At 54.5% G+C, this 24,430-nt stretch overlaps 1 protein-coding gene across 3 annotated transcripts; it reads left to right on the top strand.

The window, feature by feature from the left end:
• The first annotated feature begins 1,290 nt into the window (after positions 1-1,290).
• On the top strand, positions 1,291-19,931 carry WDR4 (WD repeat domain 4). 3 transcript variants are annotated; one of them, XM_043474496.1, is made up of 11 exons: positions 1,291-1,441; positions 2,955-3,020; positions 4,301-4,444; positions 8,094-8,250; positions 8,750-8,862; positions 10,957-11,017; positions 15,717-15,815; positions 16,508-16,572; positions 17,366-17,549; positions 18,285-18,354; positions 18,934-19,931. In XM_043474496.1, the coding sequence occupies exons 1-11, from the start codon at positions 1,353-1,355 to the stop codon at positions 19,128-19,130; spliced, it is 1,245 nt and encodes a 414-aa protein (XP_043330431.1). In that variant the 5' UTR covers positions 1,291-1,352; the 3' UTR covers positions 19,131-19,931. The 3 variants fall into 3 exon arrangements, with proteins under 3 accessions (XP_043330431.1, XP_043330432.1, XP_043330433.1); XM_043474497.1 differs by having other exon boundaries at positions 18,835-18,964; XM_043474498.1 differs by lacking the exon at positions 1,291-1,441 and having other exon boundaries at positions 2,978-3,020; positions 4,301-4,392.
• Positions 19,932-24,430: the final 4,499 nt, after the last annotated feature.

Below are 24,430 nucleotides of genomic sequence, written 5' to 3'. Positions count from 1 at the left end.
GGCTACAGTCCATGGCATCAGAAAGAGTCAGACGCAACTTAGCACACATAAGACAATTAGTTGTTCCATTTATTTACTTAGCAAATATTGATCGAGCACTGACTTCATGCCAGATTTTGTGGTTCAAGCTGGTGCACTGGCAACCTGCCAACTGAGTCAGCATCAGTCCCTGCTTTCGTGGCATTTGTAGTCTGGAGACAAGATATTAAGCAGATTATCAAGGGTGTAGTGCATATAAACAATGAAAAGTCAGGAAAGGCTTCCTTTATTAAGTGTTGACTCCACTGGAGTGAAACTGAGTGTCTGGAATTAACTAGGGAGATAGAAATGGGGTGTGGAGAGAATGTTTCAGGTGAAAAGACTAGCGTGTGCTAAGGCCCTGTGGTTGCTATTATCACTGTGCCAATGAACCTCAACGATAGTCATGTCTAGAGCACTAAGAATGAAGCAGACCTGGTAGGGAATGAGCCTCCAGGGTAGGCAGGAGCCAGGCAACATGCAGTCTCATAGAGCAAGATCAGGATTTGTTTTCTGTACCGAGAACAATGAGAAGCCACTTGTTGATTTTAAGCAGGAGGATGAGGTGATTGGAACTGTGCTCTGAAACGTCTCTCTGGCTTTAGCACGCAATGTGGATCTGCGGGGGTGGGGGTGGGGACAAGCGCGGACGTGAGAACAGAGAGCAGAGGGGTTGCCCTGGTGTGTGGCGCGGCGGAGGCCATGGACACGGGAAGAAGGGGCGTCCAGGAGTATTTCCGCGATCAGATGACCAATGTGGAAGATGGGGGTGGAGAATCCCAAGAAAACATCCAGCAAACTGGTGCTGGTGTTGCCACTCCGTGAGCATTAAGAACACTGGAAAAGAGCCCTTATCCTGTGCTGAAAAACAGTAGTTCAGCAGTTTTGCTCTTCGGGTGTGTCTGCCTCAGCTCCCATCCGGCGGCTTCAGCTCTACGCCCTCCTCAGATACCACGTTCGGGACCTAGATGCGAACTCAAACCCTCTCAGCTCTTAAAGGACCAAGTAGGTACCAGACCGGCCAAGTCGCCTAGCCACAGAGCGAGAAAGATCCAGAACTAGCTTTATGCATTCTGGAGGAAGAAACGAACACTAAACAAGCAAGCGGATTCCCTCCGAACAAAACTGATCAGCAACCGACCCTAAACGGCGCGAACGCCTGATTGCCGAAAGAAGGGAGAGAACACCTCCTGCGCATGCCCGCCGCCGGCTCGCGCGCGGGAGCGAGTCCGGATGACGTCACCTCGCGGAGTCTACGGATGACGTCACTCTCTAGCGCCGGCCGGAAGAGGCGCTTGACGGCGCACGTGGGTGGAGGCGCGTTGGGCGGGCACATGGCGAGTTCTGCGGGGTTGGCGCTGTGCGGGCATGCGCTGGTGGTGCGGGGCGGCAGCCGGTTTCTGGCTACCTCCACTTCGAGCAGGTGAGGGGTCGTTCTGGAGCAGAAGCCCAGGTTGTGGTCGTGCGCCAGGGTCTTGAGATTCCGGTTCTCCCGCCCCGCTGGGGCTGCACCTGCCTTGGAGTGACCCTAAGGAGCCCCGCTGCTGCCTGTGAGCTCTCCGGTGCCGCTTGAGCCCGGCTGCGTGCCTGCGCCTCGGAATGTCCGCTCTCCCTGTCCTTCTCCCAAGACCTGCCCAGGGCCCCGCGCCCTCAGCGGCGGGCCTGCGGCATTCTTTGCCGGTTCCGCTCCAGACACTTCCGGGCTCTGTGGGGTCTGGGGGACGCACATCTCTGGGGCGTGGGAGGAAGACAGCTCTTGGCCTCTCTTGGGGAGAGGGGTTTACTCTCGGGGACCACGTTCGTCGCGCTCTCTGCACTCGCTTCCCTCTCTCTGCATCGCTGCCTGCTTCCTCATCCCCGCCCACATCCCTTGACCCCGCTTTGCTTGCCCTTCGGGGCGAGGGTGTTACCTGACACGTCCTTGCTGGAGGTTACCCTCAGAACCACAGCCGCTTTCTCCCTAGTGGCCATTTATAAGGTCGTCCTTTTGCTTTCTCTAATTTCACGCCCCTTATCGTTCCCGGAATTTTTATGTTTGTTGGTCGACTAGCCTTGATCCAGGAACCTCTTGAATATTAGCAGTGGCCAGTTTCGGCCCCGTATTTCCTTTCCCAGGGTAGTTTTGATTCTCCCAAACTTGAAACATACAGTGTGTCTGTTAAATGTAAATGTGCGCAGTGTTCTTTGTTCAGAGTTTGGTTTCAGAGATTCAATGAGATGTTAAGTCTAGATTTCACAAATTATTCACAAACCTGTTGTCTGTCCCAGGTTATTTTATTTTAGAGCCGTAGCACATGCCACAGTGGGAGATGAGAAAATTAGACTCCATCTGGTTGATTCAGTTCACACCTTTTGAGGAAACCTAGTGGCTGACTGGCAAGGTTTCTGACTTGGAGGACTGCTGCTCATCCTACACGGCAGTGCTCCATATGAAGAGTTTGGCTACAGTCACTTTAAAGGCTGCGAATTAGAGCGGTGGGATGGGGTGGGGGTGCTGCTTAGGGCCTGGTAGGGAAAGTGGGTGGTTTCTATACTGGTAAGCGCTTGGCAGGCACTGGAGCTTTTCTAAACAATTACCCCAAGTTTTAAACTTGGGTGCGTAAGGCTAAATGAAAACTGAGTCACATGGTCATCTTGTGCTGATTTTCTAGTTGTTAAAGAATGGTATATTCCTGTTGAGTTTTGGTCCTCATTTATTTCACTTAACTGATTTTTATGCACAGACCATGGCAGTTATGTATGGCAGATACAAATAGGTTCAGCAAATTAAAGCTCCTTAGCTGTTCCCTGAAATATCTTACGGAGACAAGTTCTTGTGGAGAAAATCCTTACTGAGGATGCAAATATTTTTTTGATCCAGGTTTTTTTTTTTTAAAAAGTGAACATTGTAATGAACAAAGTGCTTCATTTAAAATATTGCTGTTATTTTTCTTTAGTGATGACGACAGCCTCTTCATATATGATTGCAGTGCTGCAGAAAAGAAGTCACAAGAACGTAAAGGGTGAGATGGTGCAGAAGCCTCTTCTGGCTCACTGATAGTTTCAGTAATGGGACTGTTTAGTCTAAGAAGTAAATTGTTGTTTTATTTGCTGAATTCTTCATTTCTGTTTTCCAACTGTGTGGATAAACCAGATACCACCTCCAGAGAGAAATGTGCTATTGACTTTCAAACTAGGCATTAGGAATATGAGACCTTTTAAAAATACTTTAAATTAGTTTGTCAGTAGTTAACTATTTTATTGGTTCTTTGAAATAACAGGCAATTTCAAATGCATTGAAAGCAGGTGTATGAAATTAGCTAATTGAAAAAAGAAAAGTATCGTCTTTAAACAAATTTTTTTATTGGAGTATAGTTGATTTATAACGTCGTGTTTCGGGTGTACAACAAAGTGAATCAGTTATGCGCATATATATATATGTATATATCCACTCATTTTTAGATTCTTTTCCCATATAGGTCATCACAGAGTATTGAGTAGAGTTCCCTATGCTATATAGTAGGTCCTTATTAGTTATCTGTTTTATGTATAGTAGTGTATATATGTCCAGAGAAGGAAATGGCAACTGACTCCAGTACTCTTGTCTGGAAAATCCCATGGACTGAGGAGCCTGGTAGGCTGTAGTCCATGGTGTCAGAAGAGTCAGACACGACTGAGCGACTTCACTTTCACTTTTCACTTTCATGTGTTGGAGAAGGAAATGGCAACCCACTCCAGGGTTCTTGCCTGGAGAATCCCAGGGACGGCAGAGCCTGGTGGGCTGCCGTCTATGGGGTCACACAGAGTCGGACATGACTGAAGCGACTTAGTAGCAGCAGCAGCAGTGTATATATGTCAGTCGCAATCTCCCAGTATATCCCTTTCTCACTCCTTTTCCCCTCTGGTAACCATCGGTTTGTTTTGTCATTCTGTATGGTGGTTTTCTTTAGAAGAATTGGACTTGGGACCCCCTTTTTTTAAAAAAATATGATTTGATCCCTGCCTCTGGTTGTGGATCAGTTCATGTCCTTAAGGGAATGGTCCATAGGATCTCCGAGGGTCTTTCCAGCTCAGCCCTTGGGATTCTGGCGTGTATGCTGAGAGACTTTTCTGTATTAGCTCTACTCCTTAAAATTAGAGTGGTCTTGATCTTCTCCATGTTCCTCAATATTTCTTGTATCCTGACTACACGAACCTCATTGCACTTCCTACATCTGATCACATTATAATCACACAGGACCAGCCTGAATGGCACAGCTTCAGTTGCTCAGGTAAGGCCTGACCTGTCTCCTGTCTTTCTCAGGGAGGACGGACAGCCCGTGGATCAGGGGAGTGACACCGTTCTGGCGTCCACCTTCTCCAAGTCTGGCAGCTATTTTGTTTTAACTGATGACAGTAAGCGTCTGATTCTTTTCCGTACAAACCCATGGCAATGTCTGAGTGTCAGGTATGAAATGCTAACGTTGAACTGTTAACGATGTTGAACGCACAACTTACACTTGCATGCCAGTAACAGTCGTGATAGTAGCCATAGTGTCAGTAGTTAACAAGTGGTACCTGCCCTGTGGCAGGCGCTGTTTTGAGTGCGGGGCTGGTATTAGCAGATTTAAGTCTCATAGCAGGCCGGTGAGTGGGGTGGGGGCATTGTTCTCACCCGCCCTCCCTGGCCAACAGTCCCTCAGCTCAGCTGGGCCCTGTCCTGGTCTCTAACTACAGAGTTTGTGCTCCTGGCCACCAGGCCATCCTGCTTCCAAACAGTGTTGTTTCTCCAGCCCCTGAGAGTGTTGGGGGCTTTGTGTAAGGCAAGGCACCTGGGCCACAGTGTTGACTTGGTGAGTTTTTTAAGACGGTGCACTCACTTGAGTATCTGAAAGGCTAGGGCTCCGTGTTTATGGGAGAGGATGTCACCTGCCTTTCCCTGGCAGCAGTTTCCTCACCATCTGTTTCTGCCCCTGGAACTTGGAGTCCCCCTAGAGATCACCTTCTCTGAGGCCGTGAGGCCATAGGCCCGGCCTCTCTATGGACGAGGGAGAGTCTTCACCACAGGGGCTGTGCCCACTGTTCGGGCTCTTGACCCTTGGGTCCCTCGTTGGAACGCTGACCGCTTGGGGAGGTGTGGGGCCACGCGCAGGGCCTGCTGTTTGAGTGCAAGTTGGAGGTGAGCTTGCGCTTGCTCTGTAGGCAGCAGTTCTGGACTTGCTAGAAGGCGAACGAAGGAAGGAATTGTCCCTTCTGTGTGCGTCCATGGGTAGCAACTCTGGACATGGGTACAGGAGCGTCCACGCAACCTGCCACAGTCCTGGGTCCTGATAGCGGAGCTCCTACCCCTCGAGAGGGTGGGCATCCGGGGCTCTTGGGTGCCCTGGCTGTTCTACAGGAGTCTGAGGAGGGAGGAAGGAGGGGTATGTGTGGCCTTGTTAATGAGGGAGTTTAGGTGAGACTCCTTGAACCCAGGGCAGGGCAGGTGTTCTTGGTCCCTGTGAACGCCCGGGTCTGTCCCCAAGGGTGTGGGCTGAGGGGAAGGTCCCATGTCACGGGTTCTCTCCATAGGAGACCTGAATAACGTGGGCTATAGACTTTAGTGGTCTAGGTACCTGGTGCTTTTTTTTGTATGTTTGCTTCTGGCTTTTAAGTTGATATCAGCAGAGTAACTTTGTGTAGGAGGTGCTTGCAGTAGGTGGTTTAGAAGACAGGTGATGTAATTTTATGATGTTAAGGAACCAGATTACAAACTCCAGGGCCTCTGTCCTGTTGACTGCTGGGTAAGGGGCGGGGTCAGTGTGAACTTCAGCTCTTCCCATGCATTTCCTTGGAACTCAGCGCCTTCCCTCTGTTAGGAAGCTTTTGGAGAAGGGGAGCAGGGTTAGTTTTATCACCGAGGCAAGGACAGCAGACATCATCCTGGAGGGGGCGCTTTACCTTTGGGGCACAAGCCCCTTTGGGATCTGATGGGCCCCCTCAGAACAACACCCACCCTTGGTACGTCTTGACATCCAGTTCATCCACGTTTGACCAGCCGGGGCCTTGAGTGGGACCCCTTTGCAGCTCAGAGCTGGCTCCAGTGGGCCCTTTCTCTGGCCCTGGCAAGGAAAAGGGGCTCAGGTTGCCTGGGGGGTGGCCTGAGAAGAGGGTCCTGGGCCATGAACCCAGTGACTCTGTGGAGGCAGGGAAAGTGCTGGGACTGCAGTCCCTGCAGAGGCTGAAAATTGGTGCCCCCAAGATTCCTCCTGTTGGGGTGGCATGGCCAGCCTGCCTGACAGTCCTGTCTGATGACCTGTCCCCCACCTGCAAGCTGACACCCTTGAACCTTAACTTCCAAACCCCCTCCGTGCAGCTCAGTTGCATCCTGGAATTGGTGTCAGGATGCATTTAGCCTGAAAAGCTGGAAGCCCCTGGCTGGCGAAGGGCCTGGAGGAGGTATGGCGTCCCGCAGATGTGGGGCTGCCATGGGGAGTGGACCAGCTTTGGAGGGGTCACGTCCTCCCCGGGCAGACGAGCTTCTTGGGACCCAAGCCCGTTGCTGCTGGAGGCTGTCCTGGTCCTAGGGTGCTGTGCACAGCCGGGGCTGTGCCTGGGCTCCTTGAAGCTGCTTATCAGCTCTGCGGATTCTGACTAATCCTGCCTGGAGTCTAATTACCTTTTTCTGTCATTGTTTTCCCTGAGTTTATCACATTATGCCGCCTTGCAGGGCCTCACAGGGCTGCATTGGCACCGAGGGGCGGAGATGGTCCAGTGGCTGCCGAGCCCCTGGCAGCACCCCTGGGCCAGGTGGGGCCTCCCGCTCAACTCTCGGTCCCCTCATCCTTCTCCCAAGAGGCGGGCAGGGGTCTGATGGTCCCTGTGGGGGGAATGTAGTTCCTTTAAGCTTCAGTTTCTGTCTCAAGCTGACACTTGGTGTCCTGGCTGCTGTGAGCCAGGATAGATGCCAGTTGTTTTTCTTTTACTTAAAAAAATAAAAAATTTATTTGGCCTTGCTGGGTCTTCATTGTTGCACGCATGCTTTCTCTAGTTCTCTTGCGCGGGGGCTACTTTGCTTGCAGTGCGTGAGTCTGTCACTGCAGTCTTCTCTTGTTGCAGAGCATGAGCTCCAGAGGCACGGGCTTCAGCAATAGGTGGTGCTCAGGCTCAGTTGCTCTGAGACATGTGGGATCTTCCTGGACCAGGGATGGAACCCATGTCCCTGGGGTTGCAAGGCAGATTCTTAACCATCGGACCACCAGGGAAGCCCGGATGTCAGCTCTTTACAGGAACAGCGGGTCCCTGCCAGCCCTCGGTGATGACAGAGCCGGGGCCGGCTCTTCTGCGATGAAGCCTCATATGTAGATAGATGGCAGGTGTTTGTGCGTGAAGCGGTGGCATGGCTCCTGTCTAATGTAAGATACCTCTCAGTGGAGACAATGGAAAATGACAGCAGGAAGAAATACCGTGAGCCCCGGCCCAGGACGCGCAGTGGGTGGTCGGCCTGTGTTGGCACAGCTCTAGTTTTGCTCCTCGTGGCTCGTGGACATGACACATCTCATGACTCTCATGGATCAGGGGTTTGGGTCTGTGATGCGCCCCCAGTGGAGGGTCGCTGGTGGCGGTTCCCCCGCCGCCCCGCCAGCTCTTGGTGTTGGACCCTCCTGTCCTCAGGTGCTGGGCACAAGCAGTGCTTGTAGGATCCTGGCCCAGGCGGCAACGCCCGCAGTGGGTGGGTGGGAAGCCAGAGGGCAGGGGCGTCCTTTGTGGTTTGGGTTGCGGCCCGGAGCACGTTTAGTGTTTAGGAAACTGGGCTTGTCATCTCCCACATGTACAAAGAGGCCAGGGCGCGTTCTATCAGGACAGTCTTTAAACACAAGGCCAGTTGAGAGGGTTAGATACTTAGATACTCACCACCCAGACCTTACCATTAGTACATTTTGAGCAGAAACAGCATCATAAAAGTAGATTTGTCCAAGGCACTGGCTCTGTCTCCATCCTCACAGTCGCTGTGTGTTTTTGGCAGCATTTTTGGTAACTGCCACGTGGCAGGAGCCGCCGGTGAGGTGGCTTGCAGGTCAGCGGCGGCCCTGGTGCCGACCCCTGTAGGCCAACCGCGGGCGTCTCTGGCCTTGTAGGACCGTGGTGAGGAGGTGCACGGCCCTGACCTTCACGGCCTCTGAGGAGAGGATCCTGGTGGCGGACAAGTCTGGCGATGTGTATTCCTTCTCGGTGCTGGAGCCGCACGGGGGCGGCAGGCTTGAACTCGGACACCTGTCGATGCTGCTGGATGTGGTGCGTGGGCAGTGGGTTCACTGGCTACAGTCGGGATCAGGGTGAGGAGCGGGCGGGTGTGGGCTCTGCCGTGGCAGGGGCAGCCTTGCTGACCTGGGGTAGGGGCTGCGGGGGCGAGGTTTCGGAATGTGAAGCAGGGTGAAGGAGGGCAGTCGAGTTAGGGGGTGGCTGGGTGGTCTAGTCGAGGAGGAGGGGTTTGGGAAGAGCAGATGTCTGGCCCCCAGGCACTGAGAGGCCCATGAGGCCTGGGCTGCAGCGGGGTGGCAGCTGGGCTGGTGTGGGGCCCTGTAGGGAAGGGAGGGGTCGGACCTGGTGAGTGGCTAGATATGGGGACACACGAAGGAGAGAAAAGTGACCAGGTGGGAAGACGGGAGTGGGCAAGGCCGGGCATCCAGATACAGCCGAGGCCCTTGGGGGACACCTGAGCTGAGGCCCGGGAAAGTGGGGTGGGAGCCGGCGTGCTGACCACTGGGCCTGCCCCTTCTCACCTCGTGCACAGGCCGTGAGTCCCGACGACCGCTTTGTCCTCACCGCTGACCGGGACGAGAAGATCCGGGTGAGCTGGGCCGCAGCTCCGCACAGCATCGAGTCCTTCTGCCTGGGGCACACCGAGTGAGTCCCCCACCCCACTCCCTGCCCCCCGCAGAGGGAGGCTCTGGCTTTCAGCTGCGGAGGCTCCCGCCCCGGGAGGAGGCGACTGGCCTTAGCGCCTGGCCTGCCACCTGACGAGACCCTAGTCCAGCTCACCCCCGGTACCAGGGCCTCTGGAACTTTCAGAACCTCCTTCCCCGTTCAGAACCTATTTGCCGGAGGTGTTCTGGGTAGCATCCAGGTTTTCTCTGCAGCATCCAGGTCTCGATCCCCAGCTCACCGTCACTGCAGGCTGTCTGACCTTGCCGCCTGCAGGAGGCCCTTCCCCTGACAGCCACTCTGGTCAGTTAGGGTCACCCGTGGTTTCCACACGGCTCAGGGCTTGTTTCTGGAAGGCACATCCTTCCTCAGGGTCGATGGCCCGGCAGCACCAGGCAGTGGTCCATGGTCAGTGGGGGTGGGTATCAGGGGATGAGGAACACGCGTTGGTCATTTCCATCGTCCAGGCAGCTGTCTTCCGGCCCCCGAGTGCTCTTTCAGTGAGTGGACTTTGAAGTTAACCTGAGGGAGGTGTTTCTGCAGACTGTCGATCATCTCAGGCAAATGGCTGATGAGGGTCTGCGGGCAGGAATAGCAGTAGAATTGGCCCAAGTGTTGTAACGAGGTGGAGGAGGGACTGGTGGGGTGGTTCAGTTCTGAGCTTGCTCCTGTTTCCTTGGTTTTGAATGGAACGTAAATGTTGGCCTTGAAGAAGGTCGCTGCTTGCTGGGTTTGTGAGTGTATTCTGTAGTCATCCTCAGAGCGGAGTCATTCCCATGACCCGCCACCCCCACCCCCTTCCCCTGCCCCCAGTCTCCGCTGCGCCCCGCCTGCCCCAGCGGGCACACTCTGCCTTAGGGCCTTTATCCTTGCGCTTCTCACCTCTGGGCATGTTCTTCCTGTGGCTCAGCCCCTCCTTCTTTCCTCTGCTCTCTCAGGACCCCCCTGGAGAATGCCTGCCCCCACCCCGCTGTTCTTTCTTCTCAGCCTTTGCTGTCAGGTTCAGACCCATGAGCCACCCAGGTGTGAAGTGAGGTGTGCCGTTGGTGTGAACGTGGATTCCAAAGGCAATATGAAAAAGCAGTGTAAAAACAGCTTGTCATTCATTTGTTACATTGATGCCGGTTGAGAGGGTAACACTTTGAGAATGCTGAGTTAAGGCAAAAACCTAGTGTTAGAATAATCTTACCTGAGTCTGTTTATTGGTGTGGTTACCGGCAAAGGTAAGCTGCTCTTGGTGGCTCGCGCTGGGGCTGGATGGGCCGTTCCGAGCCTGTGCCGACACCCAGGGGCTCCTTATGGCCTGGGCCTGTCTCTCCCCTGCCTCCTGGGGGTGGGGTTTCCGTCAGGTTTGCTCCTTGCTGTCTGCAGCCCTTGGCATGGTGCCTGGCACGCAGTAGGTGCTCAGTGGGTGTTTCAGTGAGTAAATGACCAGTTGTCGCTCTTGGTTAAGGCCCTGGAAACTGCAGTTTCCGTCTGTTTACTGTTGAGATGTTGAGGCGGCCCATACCCGCTGTCACGGTCACGCTGCTGCGATAAACACAGGCCAAGTTCAGCATGTACTTTTGTTCCTTTTGGAGGGCATTTCGGGATGGCGGTCCTGGGGAGCAGGACTGGCCCAGGCCAGGGTGAGGCTCCAGGTGGCTGGGAGGGGGACTGGTGGATGTAGGGAGCTGTGGAGGTCCCTCCTTGTCCGGGGCTCCCCGGGCACCCGAGTGCTAGATGACGTTAGAGATGGGAATGCAGCAGGCAGCTCTGGTGGGGGCCAGTCTGGGGGGGTGGGCTGCTTGGGTGCGGCGCAGTGGGTGCGACTGGCTGGTGGTCAGTGGTGCCGCTCCCCCCCTGCCCTGCTGGCATGTCACCCTGGCGTCTCAGACCCACTGAAGTGTGTACCCTGGGGCAGCTTCCGAGCAGGGCGGGCCCTCTGGGGCCTTCCTGGGAAGCGCGACTGGAGTGACATCATGTGCTCCGCACACAGTCCTGTTGCTCCTCGTGGTTTCTCCTGGGGTCTGGGTCGAGGATATGGGCCGGACGGAGTCACAGCAGCCCAGCTCACCCTCTGCTTCTCCCCTGCAGGTTCGTGAGCCGCATCTTCGTGGTGCCCAACCACCCTGAGCTGCTCTTGTCGTCCTCCGGGGTGAGTGCTCCGCTCCCCTCCTGTACCCCCAGTGGGGGGGCGTGGGTACCCCGCGTGGGGTGGGCCTGCTGTGAGCAGCCTGTCTTCGGCGCCCAGCTGTGGTGTGAGGTCAGCGTGTGCCTTTGTTGAGTGGCCGTCCACTCGGTGTTGCTCGTGGCTCCCTGTCGAGCTGACTGGCTCGCGCCCTGCTTCAAGCTGTGTGCGCGCGTGCATGTGTGTGTGCGCTGCGCTGGAACAGCAGTGCGTGGATTCTGGGCTGAGCGGTCCTTACAGCATCGTGATCTCAGTTAAAGAGTTTGGTAGACGGTCCTTTCTGAATCCTAGGAGGACCTGGTCCTGTCCCGGTGCCGATGCGCTCGGCCCTTCTCCGTGACCCTTCTGTCGCATGTGAGTGCATGGAGAAGGCCGTGCACTTGGCCGAGGAGGAAGGGTGGTCAGTGAGGACGGCTGCCCGGTCCCAGGAGCCGGGCCCGAAGCCTTAACAGCTGGGTGACTGGGGGCACCTTCCTCTCGGGATGATTAAGCAGCACTTGGCTGACGTGCAGGTCTGCGTTACTAACAGGGTCTGAGTCTTGCTTTCTCTTCAGAAGCTCTGCCCACAGCCTTTCACCTTTGTCTCTCCACCCCTTTAGCTTTTTCTGCAACTCGGGGGTCTGGGGAGGACTGGGGGGGCCTCGTGGACCCCTGACGGGCAGGCCTTCCGGGTGGCAACCGCATCCTGTTAACCTTCTCCACACGTGGTTTCTCTTGGGCCTTTACTTTTCTCTTCTCTCGTCCTGTTCTGGAAAGCTATGCATGGTCCTGTGAGAGAAAAGAGGAAAATAAACGTGCCGGAGTTCCCGGTGGCAGCCAGCTTCTGTGGGTTTTGTTGTAAGCCTTTTACAATAAAGGAAAGTACTCACGGGCACAGAGAAGTGTACTGACCGCCATTGGTCTGGTTGCTCAGCTTTACCACGTCCAGCATCGTGCTTCTACTCCTTTTCAAAGAAACGCAGGAGTTCTGGCACTGGCCATCCTGGGGGCCTGTCCCACGTCCTGGGGGCCTGCCCGCCCCCCCCCCCCATCACATCCTGGGGGCCTGCCCGCCCCCCGTCACGTCCTGGGGGCCTGCCGCCCCCCGTCACGTCCTGGGGGCTGCCCCACCTCCTCACCGGCCACCCCGGCCCAGGCATGGTGTGTGTGGTGTGTGCCCTGCATGCTGTGAACTGCAGTTTGTGTGTTTATGTGAAAAGCCAGCCGCTGCTCTCAGGCTTAGAATGGAAACCAACACTGCCCGCCCTTCCCCCGCCGAGGCCAGCCCCCGGGGACCTCGGCTGTGTCCTTTCGGCCGGTGCTTCCAGGCCGCACAGGTGACAAGCGCAGACAGCCCCCGTTTGAGGGCGCACGTCGTGGGGCAGGCTTCTGAAGGCGCGGGGATTCGGGGGCCCGGCTCGCGGGAGCTGCCCTCTGCCTGCCCCAGCTTTCGGTGGTCGGGCAGGTGGGTGGGGCTCCGTCCAGTGTTTCCCTGCAGGTCAGGTGGTCGAGCTCCAGGGTTTTCTCTCTGGTGTTCAGTTCGCTTGGTTTTCTAGTCTGAGGCCGTTGAGTCTGGGTCCCCTGTGTGGGGTCTGATCACCCTTCTCTTTGGACGTGTTTGGGGGCCTTCTCACCCCATAGTGTGAAGAACGAAGGGGCGGGGTGAGGGGGGCTCACAGGGGCCCCTGAAAATCGCTCACAGTCTGTGACTCTTTCTTTCTGAACCTCAGGTCTACACCTGGGGGTTTTGGGTTCCTGCCTCTGAAGCTGCCCTCACCCCACTTTTCCTGGAAACTGTATCAGGCGGGCACTGGCCCTGTCGTCTCATTCTCTTTCCTTTTACGTTTCTTTTCTTGTGTTCGTGCTCCCTGTTCTACTCTGTCTTCCTGTAGGAATGTTAATTTCTGCCCTTGTCCTTGGATCATTCTTTCTTCACAGCCCTGCATCCTGCATGCAGACCTTTGCACTCCCTGAGGTGGTGTGACGTGTGGGGTTTTTAAGAGGTTTTCCTGTGTGTGTCCCCCAACCCCCTACCGGTGTGTTGCTCATTTTTCGAGTTTCCTCGATGTCTGGTGCCCGGGTGTCAGAGTTGGGCACCAGGCCTCATCGGATGCCAGCGTGCACCCGGCTCCATCTCACTCCCTGTCTGGCCCTTCTCTGTAGATGTTTCATGCTGTATCCTGCCATCTTGTGATGAGTGTTGAAGCAGATACTTCTTAACATTACCCTCTCTTTTTCACTTTACTGAGGTAATAGTTTATAACACCTAAGTTTCACATGCACAACGTTCTGTTTTGACTTCTGCGCACTCTGCAGCGTGCTCACACGCAGTTTAGTTTCCAGGCATTGCAGTCCAGTCCAGTGGACCCCCTTCACTCATCTTGCCTTCCCCCCTGGTCACCACGACTCTGTTCTTTGTATCCGTGTGTGTGTGTGTGTTTGGCTTATTTTTTATATCCCACTTAATGAGTGAAATCATATGGCATTTGTCTTTCTCCACCAGACTGATTTTACTTGACATGATACCCTCTAGGTCTGTCAATGGTTCTGTTGCAAATGGCGAGATTTAATTCCTTTTTTATGGTTGGGCACGCGCGTGCGTGTGTACCACTTTCATCTGTTGATGGGCTCTTAGCTTCTGTATCTTGGCTATTGTAAATAATGCAGCAGTGAACATAGGGGTGCATATATCTTTTCAAAGTAGGGTTTTTGTTTTCTCCTCAGGAGTGAAATCGCTGGATCATTTGGTAGCTCTGATTTCTTGAGAGACCTCCATAGTGTTTCCCACAGTGGCTGCACCAATTTACATTCCCGCCATCGGTGTACGGGGGTCCCTTCTCTCTACGTCTTCACCAACATTTGACATTTGTTGTCTTTTCGACAGCAGCCCTTGGCAGATGTGGGGTGCTGTCTCACCCCATGACTCACATGGGGTGCTGTGGTTTTGATCTGCATTTCCCTTATGATTGGGGATGTTGGATGTCTTTTTCCTGTGCATGTTGGCCATCCGTATGTCTTTTTTAGAAAAATGTCTGTTCATATCCTCTTCCCATCTTTAAAGGTTGAAAAGTGGTTGTTGTTGAGTTGTATGAGTTCCTTGTCTACTTTGGACATTAACCACTTATCAGATGAATGATTTGCAAATATCTTCTCCCATTTGTTTGGTGGTGGTTCTGTTGGTCATTTCTTTTGCTGTGCAGAACCTTTTTTGATGTAGTTTCATTTATTTTTGCTTTTATTTCCTTATCCTGAGGAATTTTATTTGGAGAGATCTTGCAAGACCAGTGTCAGCATAACGCCTGTGTTTTCTTCTTACAGCTTCAGGTCTTACATTCGTCTTTAATCCATTTTAAGTTCATTTTTCTGCATGGTGTGAGACTGTGGTTCAGTTTTATCCTTTTGCACATGACTGTTTTCTCCACACTGTTTATTGAAGAGACTGTCCTTTCTCTGTTGTATGTTCTTTGTTCCTCTATTGTAAATTGTTCATCTGTGCCTGGGTTTGTTTCTGGGCTTTCAGTTTTGTCCCATTGATCTGTGTGCCTGCTTTTCTGCTATTAGCATACTGTTTTGATTATTGTAGTTTTACAGTATAGCTCAAAATCAGTGTGTGAAGGGAGTGTGACACCCTTCCCTTTTATTATTCTTCCTCAAGATTACTTTGGCTCTTCAGATCTTTTGTGGTTTTCATATACAGTTTAGGATTTTTTTTTGGTTGTTGTTTAATGTCTGTGGAAAATGTCATTGGAATTTTGATAGGGGTTGGATTAAATCTTCAGTTGTTTTAGTTAATGATGAGCATTTTAACAATGTTAACTCTTCCAGTCCATGAGCACAAATATCTTTGCATTTGTTCATGTCTTTGGTTTCTTTCAACAATGTCTTATACTTTTCTGAGTATAGGCCTTATACCTCCCTGGTTAAATTTATTCCTGGGTGTTTTATTCTTGATGCAATTGTGTGTGGGGTTGTGTATAGAAACTCAACAGAGTTTTGAGCATTGATTTTGTACCCTGAAACTATTCGTTTATTATTTCTGGTAGTTTTTTGCTGATGTCTTTAGGGTTTTCTGTAAATAAAACCACATCATCTGCAAGCAGTAGCAGTTTTACTTCTTCCTTTCCAGTTGGATTCCTTTTTTTTCCCTTGTCTGATTGTTCTGACTAGGGCTTCCAGTACTATGGTGACTAGAAATGGGCACGCTTGTCTTGTTCCTGGCAAACCCTTTTTTTGCATTTATGTTATTTTTGGAGCTCACATCAGGCTGTACCAGTTGATAGTCTCATGGGTAACAAGTGGACGTTCTCTTTGCACCCATTCCCGAGCAGTGATGTGGACAGTTCTCAGTGCTCATGAGCCTCACGTATTTCTCCCTGTGCGGATGCATGCTCATCTGTGTGTGTGCACACGTGTGTGCATGCATGTGTGTGCACTGCAGTCCCAGCCCACGCGCAGCAGGCCTCGTCTTTGACCCCCAGCACAACAGGGTGTCTTGTGTCCTTGTCCGTTGAGCTGAGTGGGGTCCCCTGTGTGTTCTTATTGGTCTGTGAGATGCTTTGTACAGTTGTCCCTAAGCAAAGAGCGTTTAGCTGGGTGGGGGGGGGAGTGCGCTGGCCGAGTTATCGTCCCCATGACCTGGTGAAGCCTGGATGCCCCACTGGGCGCTAACCGTCCCTGGTGTCTGCAGGACCGCACCCTGAGGCTCTGGGAGTACCGAAGTGGCCGTGAGTTACACTGTTGTCCCCTGACCAGCCTGCAGGAGCCCGCAGAGCCCTGGAGTGACAAGGTAAGCCCACACGTTTGTCTCGGGGCCTCTCCAGCTGCTGGGATCCTGTGGAAAAACTTCCCTTTACCTTGGAGAAGTTTTCCTGCTGTCAGTGCAGACTCCCCCTCGGGTTTCTGCCGCCACCGTGCCCCCGTTGGAGCCGTGGCAAACAGAGGCCTGTGTGTTCTGCGGCCTCCTTCACAACCGTGCCCTCCTCAACCTCCTGACGCCCCTGGATGGTGAGGAGAGGCAGGGCACAGAGGGGACCAGAGCGAGCGGTTCCCGATGCTGGGCCTGGCTGCACCTGCACGAGCCCAGGCCGCCCCCCAGCCTGCTCTGAGAGCTGTGTGGCCCCGCCACGTCCCCTCCGCTCCTCCTGGCTCTGACCGCAGGTGTGTCCTCTGCCAGGACCTGTGGATGCTCACGTACACGCTGTCCATGGTTACACCCCCTCTTTTCTTCCCCGTGTGCTCTCTGCCCGCCTTTTGACCAATTCCGTTGACCTTGGAGATGCTGCCCAGGCTCCGTGAGGCCCGTGTGTCAGAGTGGCCTGTGAACCGTGCCCTCCCTGGGGTCTGGAGAGTCCAGCAGGGTCTTCTCTTGCTGTGGTGGACCACACACAGGGGCTGTCTGTCCTGCAGTGATGCCCGAAGTTAGAGCAGGGCAGCCGGCATCCAGTCCTGGCCAGCCGATGTCACTGCTTTTCCTTCCAGAGGTTCGCCGTGTCCAGGATCACTTACTGGAGCCAGGAGGACTGCGTGGCACTCTCGTGTGACGGGTGAGCCCACGTGGACACGGCGTCGCTCCTGGTTCCTGCAGGCCCATGAGGGTGGGAGGAGGCCGGGGGACGAGAAAGGGGTCCCTGGCTCAGCCTCGCCCTGCAGTGACCTCAACTCCGAGCCCCGCTGCTGCGGCAGGGGAGGGTTCCCTCCTGTATGCCGGCATCTTACTCTCCCGCCAACGTGAAGGCAGCCCCGGCCTCACTGGCCTGTGTGTGTGTGGCCTCCGGCTGGCCTCTTGTGCAGGTGGAATCCTGGCTAAGGGTCAGCTGTGGTAGCGCCCACCCCAGTCAGGCCCAGCTCAGCACGGGGGACCCCGGGGGCTTCAGTGCAGACGAGGTGGGCGTGGGGAGCATGGCCGCCCAGCTGTGCCCTCCTGAGCATCGTCCACGTGCTGGGAAGGGGATTGGGGGGCCTCCCACATTCTCACCTGTCCTGACAAGCACCCTGGGGTTGGCATCTGAGCTCATTAGAAAAGGAAGACGCAGGATTAGAGGGTCAAATGCTGCCTGGGCTGGGGGTGGGGGGCTGAGCTCACTGCCTGGGGTCCGTGCGCTGCTCAGTGCGTGGAGCGGCTATCTCCTCTGCACTGTTTTGTCCTGGCTGTGTAATTAGCTGCTCCAGGACTTGGGGACGGAAACCTTGGTGAGCTCACAGCTCCTGGGGGCAGGGACGCAGGAGTGGCTGGGTGCTCGGGGCTCAGGGAGTCATGAGGTGGCAGCTGAGACGCTGGTGGGCCGAGTGCCCCTCGAGCCACGGGCACTGTCCTCACCGTCCCCTCTCTCCTGGCAGGCTGCCCGTGGTCTACATCTTCCAGCTGGATGCTGCCCAGCGACAGCTGGTTCCAAGGCAGCTGCTGACTTTCCAGCACCGGGTGTGGGACGCTGCCTTCGAGGAGGGCCATGGGCTGTGGGTGCTGCAAGACTGCCGGGAGGACCCCCTTGTGTTCTACAGGTCCGTGGGCGGCCAGTGGCAGGTAAGGGGGCTGGACCTGCTATGCCCCAACCTGGGAAGAGGGGAGATGGCTCTGACCCCTTTCAGCTTGATCGCGTCCATGCCAGAGGCTGTGTCCCGGGGGGGGCAGGGAGCTGGAGTGCCTGCTGGGTTCCCCAGTGTCCCGCGTCTACACTGGCGTTTTGGGGGCTGTTGCTATCGTTGGTACCCTTTCCCTGTGACTCCTGGTCACATGTCTCTTTAGGAGAAGAGCCTGCAGCTGGGGGCTCCTGGGTGGGTACCTTTCAGACTTGCAGCCTTAGCACAGTCTTGTACTTCGGGTCTGCTGGACGCCGAGGGGCCCCGTCCTCGCAGGTGGCCTGGGTGGGCCTGTGTGTCACCTCCCGCCTGGCCTGTGGCTCACCAGGTGCCATGGTGAGGGGCAGGGGATGCTCGCAGAGCTCTCTGCACACTTGTGTGTCCTTGACGAGTGCTCAGGGCTGCCCAGCAGCTCATTCAGGTATTTTTATCTGAAGGGGTGAGCCAGTGCCCCTGGCCTGTGCCTGCCAGGTTCCAGGCACCTTAGCGTCACCCGTGATGAGCCAGCAGCGCGCGTCCCCGGCTCTGGGTGACAAGCCGCGGTCACTGCTGTGCTGGACGGGCCGGGTGGACTGTCTTGCTGCCTCGTGGGGGTGCGGAGGGCAGGCTGTCCCATGCCTGTGCAGCAGCCTGGGGGTTTCTGTCCTCTCTGATAAAGGTTTTCTGTTCATCTCCTCAGTCTGTTCCTGAAAGTGCCGAGTTGAAGAGGGTCTCTGCTCACGTTCGCGGGAACTGGGCCATGTTGGAAGGTGAGGACTCGTCCTTGGCCTGCTTTTCCTGGGTCACGTTCAGCAGGTCTAAGAGCGCAGTACCCAGCAGGGGTCCGCTTCTTGGGGTGAGGATGTGGGGCTTGTGGGGTGTGTGTCCCTTTCAGGGCAGGCGAGCACTGTGAGGCAGGGCTGGTCGGTCCCCTTAGAGAAGCGCTGCCCTGGTCTCAAGTTAACCTCAGTGGGGCCAACCTCCGGGCCACTTGGTTGGCAGGGTTCAGGTCCCTGCAGGTTGCTGGACAGGGGGCTGCGTGTCTCCCCTTTCCTTTCCGGGGTGCCAGAGGACACCCTGGTCGGGTGCCAACAAGATGTAGCCACGGCCCCTGCACCTGGTCTCCCGGGACCCCGTGTCCTGTGAGAAGTGAGTCCTTGGGGCAGCCAGGCGTGGCCATCAGGAGGTGGGTGTTCTGCGGGCAGTGCTCGAGGAGGCCCCAAGGTCCACGAGTTCATTCCCTGCTACAGGAGGGTCCGCCAGGTGCCCCTTAGAGGCAGAGCCCTGAGTCCCCGTCCATCCTCACGCCTGGTGTCGCCCCGGCATCCGGTTTCGTCCCTCCCGCGCAGGCTGTGCCGGCATGGACAGTGGCTTCAGCAGCCTCTACAAGGCCGCCTGCGACAACATGACCACTTACCTGAAGAAGAAGGAGGAGCGGCTGCAGCAGCAGCTGGAGAAGAAGCGACGTGGGGCCCCGCCGCCCGGGCCCAGCGGGCCAACCAAGAAGATGAAGCCAGGGGAGTTGGCGCAGGGCTGCTCGTCCTAGCGCTCGGGGTGCCCCTCGGGGGGCGCAGTGCTGCCCTCTCCCCTCCCACCCGCAGCTCCCTGACTTCCTCGGGCTGGGCGGCGGCGAGGCCCACCCCGGCTCAGCGGACCCCTGGGGCCGTGCCGGGCAGCTGGACGGGACCATGGGCTCTAGAACATTCTGTCCCCAAAGCTGTGCCGTGGGTCAGCGTCACTGGAGACGCTGTTCGAGAGTAGTAAGTACACCCAGCACCTCCCTTCTCCTTGGAGGGTGGTCGCCCGCGGGCCTGGCGCTCGTCCTTCCTGCTTGTCCTGCAGCGGGCTTCCTGTCGGCAGCCTGGAGGCCGACGTCTTGCCAGCAGCACCGTGGATGCCTGCGCTGTTCTCCGCTTGCCCTTCTGGATGGTCTGCCGTGCTGCCAGCAGGCGGCCATGAGCCCCATGGGCTGTTAGCCCAAGAGGAGTAAGTACTGGCTCCCGATGCTCAGGCCCCGTGGGGCGAGGAGAGCTTGTCGCCAGCGTTGGTGGAGACAGGCTTGTTCACAGACGCGTGAGAACTGGGGTGCCCCGGCTGGACACTCACTCACTCCGCAGGGAGGTGACTGGTGACGTGTACGATTGATTTTGATCTGGACTTTGTGCACTGCAGCAGAGCAGGAAAGCCCGCTGTGTGCTAATTCCTGATCAATAAAGATGAGTTTTTCTGCAGCTTCTAGAAAATTGAGCAGCATCACATGGAACTGATTTCAAAATATATTGAGCAGAACTGTGTATGATGAGTGTGTTCTCTGTGATTAAAATGTTTACCTTTTGGTTTGAAGAAAGATGTTTTTGTGGTGTGGGGGGTGTTTCATGGGCATTGGACATAGGTCGTTTGGTGTATCAAAACCTGGAAGGCGTCAGATTGTTCCTTAGTGCCTTGTTTTAATTTAAACGCTGATCTGGAAACAATACTGTTTATAAACCTCTCAGGGTTGCTTCCCACAGCGGACATCAGGGACTGCCCACCCCCCCACCCCAGCCCCTGCCCTGCCCCGCGGCGCATGTACCACACACACCTGCGCCTCCCCCCACCCCCCCCCCCGCCCCGCCCCTCACCCATGGCGCCCCCCACCCCTGCCCCGGTCCCCCATCTGACTCGGGCAGGGTAGTCAGTTGGCGGAGAGAGGGTGGTACCTTCAAGGGTGGCAGGGTGCCATGGCTTTGTCCTGATATGGAGTGTTCATTCCTAATATGCTCTGAATTCTTGGTTTTAGGAGAAATTTGTTTGTTGTTAGTGGTGTCTTTATTTTTGACCATGCCGTTTTGGGATCTTTGTTCCCCGACCAGGGATTGAACCTGAGGCCGCAGCAGTGAAGCTCAGAGTCCTAAGCGCTGGGCTGCTGGGAAGTCCCTCTTGTTGGTGTCTTGGTCTAAGATGGAGGCCAGCAGACTGGCCTACAGACCACAACCTGCCTGTTGCCCTGTTTTCTGTGGTCTGTGAGGTGAGCATAGTTGTTAGGTTTTTAAATGGTTGGAAAAAAATCAAAAGAAAAATGTTTCAATCTGTGGGTGTCCGTCAGTAAAATCTCATTGGTCCACAACCACGTCTGCTCAATCGGGGGTGCTCAGCATCGGCTCCGGGGCTGCAGCGGCCGAGTTGGGGCGTTTGCTTGCACAATCTGAAATACGTGTGTTCCGGCCCTTCACAGAGAGGTTGTCTGTCCCCTTAAGGTCCCTGTTAAATTTGTGTTGTCAGTGAGCTGGTTGATTTCACCATGTTCCTTGTGGTCCCTGAGGCCCGATAGGTGGCATGGGCCTCTCTGAAACCCAGGTGCCCCAGCCCTGGAGATGTATGATCCCGGCCTCTCGCAGGGAGGCTCAGATGGACATCCGCAGGTGCGCCAGCAGCCTGTCGGGAGAGCAGAGCAGGGGCGGGAGGGGCTGCGGAAACCTGAGTTTCCCGGGACTGTGGTGAAGTTACTTCTGTTCTTATCAGAGCCATACACACATACGTTTGTATTTAAAGTGGATTTTTTTGGCAGATAATGTCTTTTTATCTTCCAAATACTGAATTTCAGTGCAAATCCAACTGAGCCACATTTGTGATTTAGAAGTTTATCTGTTTAAAAACAGATAAAATTAATTTTGAGAATAGAGTCCATTTACTCAAATTCAGCAGAAATAGTGTTTCCACGTATACTCTTTATAAATCCTATTTTATGAGCAATTATACTTTCTACTTTTAATCCTAATTGTTAGAAATCTAATGTGTACATTACAGAGGGCCTGTGTTTCAGAAAGCCTCAGGTAGCCCAGATGAACTGTGTGAATGACCTTCCCACACCCCAGTTCCCTCTCTTAAGCCTGAAGTTAGACAGTTAAGAGTGAACCCTTGAAACCCTAGGCACCTTCAGCCCCAGTAAAGGCAGCACCCCAGCCCATGTGTTTGCACGCTGCTCTCCTTTTGGCCTCGCTGGGTGGCCCACATGTGTGTTCCAGGACTGTGAATAATAAACCTCGTTCCTCAGAATTCCGTGTTCTTTTTTATTTTCTTTGGCCGTGCTGTGTGGCTTGTGGGATCTTAGTTCCTGGACCAGGTACTGAATCTGGGCCCTTAACAGTGAAAACTTGGACTCCTAACCGCTGGCCCACAGGGGAACTCCCTCTCTGATGGCTTTTGCTGAAGTGCGTCCAGGGACCACAGAAACCAGAAAGGCTGGTCCAGCCACAGCATCGGCCCCGGTGGGGGTCTGGGAGTTGATCTGAGCAATTCGGGTTATATGAAGCACGCGTGCAGTTATGTAAGGAAGCTCTGTACCATGTTCCAGAGTGGCTGTGTCATTTTACATCCCGTGAGTGCACGGTTGACCTGGTTTCTGCGTCCTCGTCAGCATTTGGCGTTGTCACAGTTTTATCTTAAGTGAGTCCTGAGAGTTCTTTATTGTTCCTTGCAGATACGGTCTGCAGACATAATCTCCCAGCGTGCGATTCCTCTTTTCATCCTTCGAACGTGGGGTCTGTCACACAGCAGACACAGTTTCTATCGATGGGATCCAGTTAATCAGGTTTTTCCTTTGATGGACTTTTGGTGTCCAGAACCCTTTGCCCTGGCCCCAGCCCCTAAGGATTTTCTCCTATCGTGTTTATAGGAGTTTCATAGTTTGATGTTTTACACTTCAGCCCATGGTCCATTGTGAGTGAGTTTGTATGTAAGATGTGAGGTCGTGGTCTCTGACTGGGAACATCTGCCTGCCCCAGCACCCCTTGTTGGAAAAGCCGTGAACAACTCCGGTGAACTGCTGTGTGGCCTTCATTGTGGAAGGGTGTTTTCATGGGACGTAGTTCTGGGTGGACATTTTAGTCCTTTAATTTTTGTTTCTTTGGAGATGGCCCTGCCTCATCTACATGGTACCTGTTTTCCTCTGTGCTGGTGGCCTCGGTGTCCATGTACAAAGTCTGTGCTTGGCTTCATGCCCTGGCAGCAAGTGTGGTCAGTGGAGGGTGCTGGGGGCACTGCAGGAGCCCAGAGTCCTTCCTTCCTGGGCTCTGATGTGCCTGCCAGAAGCAGGGGTTGCTCTGACACCCCACTAGGGTTGCCAGTGAGCGTCCACAGCACCCTAGCCACAAGGGTCCTGGCATGTGCCCGGCACCATGCCCAGCTCCCAGGGAGTCTTTCTCCCCCTGCCCGAGTGAGGTGCTGAAACCCTGGCAGGGGCTCTCTGCTCACCAGCCCTGGCCTGCAGAACCTTGGCCGCTCCATCAGCAGGCGCGTCACAGCTGAGCCCCTGCAAACGAGGTCTGAATTCCTCCGCCCCGCTGCCTCCCTGCGGGATGCTGCCATCCCCCACGGTCCATGATGCCACGCTTCTCCCAGCTCGTTCCTTTTTGGACCCTCTGCCTCAGTCCTGGAGGGGCTGGCTACTCCCAGACCTCGCATTCCCCTGGTTTTTAAAGTTCATTACATTTCAGTGCTTGCTTAGGCAGCACACATACTAAAGTCCTTAACATTTTAGTGGACAGTCTTAGTTTTTTGTAACTTTGTGTAATTCCTTACATTGGAATTTTCCTCCTGTTATTGTCTGGTTTCTATCTCTTGACTAATACACCTTCTTTACCCCACTGGATGCAGTGCGCCTTCCTTTCCTGGCTTTTGTAGTTCTCTCCATCACTGGTTTTCTGTAACTTGAACATGATGTGCTTGGCAGGGGAGGTGTATGTTTACCCTGTTGAGGGTTTGTTGAGTTTCTTAGATCTGTGGATTTATCATTTTTTAAGACTAAATTAGGAAGTTTCCGAGTATTGTTTCTTCAAATATCTTTTTTCCCTTTCTCTGCTCTCCTTGCCTCCTGCAACTCCAGTGGTATTTCAGACCTTTTGATGTGGGCACCAGGTCAGCGAGTCTGTGTGATCTCCCTTCAGCCTTTTTCTGTGTGTGCTTCATTGTGGACAGTTTCTATTTCTCATCTTCAGTTCCCTGATCTCTTGTGTGGCGTCTAAGCTGCTGTCCACCTGAGACTGAGTGTTTTCCGTATCAGATTTTTGTATTCTTCATCTCTGTAATCTTGATTTAATTCTTTTAAAAAATATCTTCCATTTGTCTTATCATACTCTCTAAAAAACCCTGGCGCATACGGTGCATACTTAAAATGATTGTTCTTTGATTCCATCTTGTCTGTCGTTTCCGGTCTTTCTGCTGATTTACTTCCTGTTTATGGCGTCTGCTTCCCTGCTGCTGAGCATGTGTAGGAAGTTTTTCTTTGGGCGCCTGATACTGTCATGTTTTCATGGTTGGATGCTGAGCTTTATCATCTTCCTTTAAAGGAAGTTTCTCTCCTGGCTGTCAGTTAAGCTCCTGCAGAGGAAGCTGACCCTTTTGGGGTCTGTTTCTGAGCCCATCGGGGCGGGTCTGGGGCAGCCTTTAGAGGGAGAGTGTCCCCCCTCTTCTGAGGTCTACCCTCCTGGGCATCCCTGTTTAACGCTGTGTTCATGACATTTCTCCACTCCGGGCTGGCCGGAGGGGCCTCAAATGACTCTGGATCTGCGAATTGTTCTGTCTTCAGAAGGGCTTTTGTGAGCCTCGCGGACATCACCCACATGTGAGCAGGTTGGTGTTGGAGCACAGACACCAGAGGGACACCCATTCTGCCCCGCAGCAACTTTCCCTCCCTGGGCACCTCCTCTTCGCCAGCACCCTGCCCCCAGCTCAGCTGCCCCGCCTCCGACTTCCCCTCCACCTGAAGCTGCCCTCCCTCTGCTGCTGTGGCTGGAGAATTACTCTGGGCACAGAGTGTTGAGGCCTCTGCCGCCAGGGCCAGGCTCCCGGTCAGTCCCAGGGGAGGGT

This window comes from Cervus canadensis, chromosome 7, assembly GCF_019320065.1.
Source record: "Cervus canadensis isolate Bull #8, Minnesota chromosome 7, ASM1932006v1, whole genome shotgun sequence".
In the NCBI taxonomy this organism is placed as follows: Eukaryota; Metazoa; Chordata; class Mammalia; order Artiodactyla; family Cervidae; genus Cervus; species Cervus canadensis.
The sequence above is the reverse complement of the archived record's forward strand: the minus strand, read 5'-3'. Positions and strand labels throughout refer to the sequence as shown.

Excerpts from the sequence above, each read along its gene's own strand:
- WDR4 (XM_043474496.1), top strand. The coding sequence starts at position 1,353 with ATGGCGAGTTCTGCGGGGTTGGCGCTGTGCGGGCATGCGCTGGTGGTG. Across the intron at positions 1,442-2,954 it reads GCTACCTCCACTTCGAGCAG|TGATGACGACAGCCTCTTCA; the intron begins GTGAGGGGTCGT and ends ATTTTTCTTTAG. Across the intron at positions 18,355-18,933 it reads GAACTGGGCCATGTTGGAAG|GCTGTGCCGGCATGGACAGT; the intron begins GTGAGGACTCGT and ends CCTCCCGCGCAG.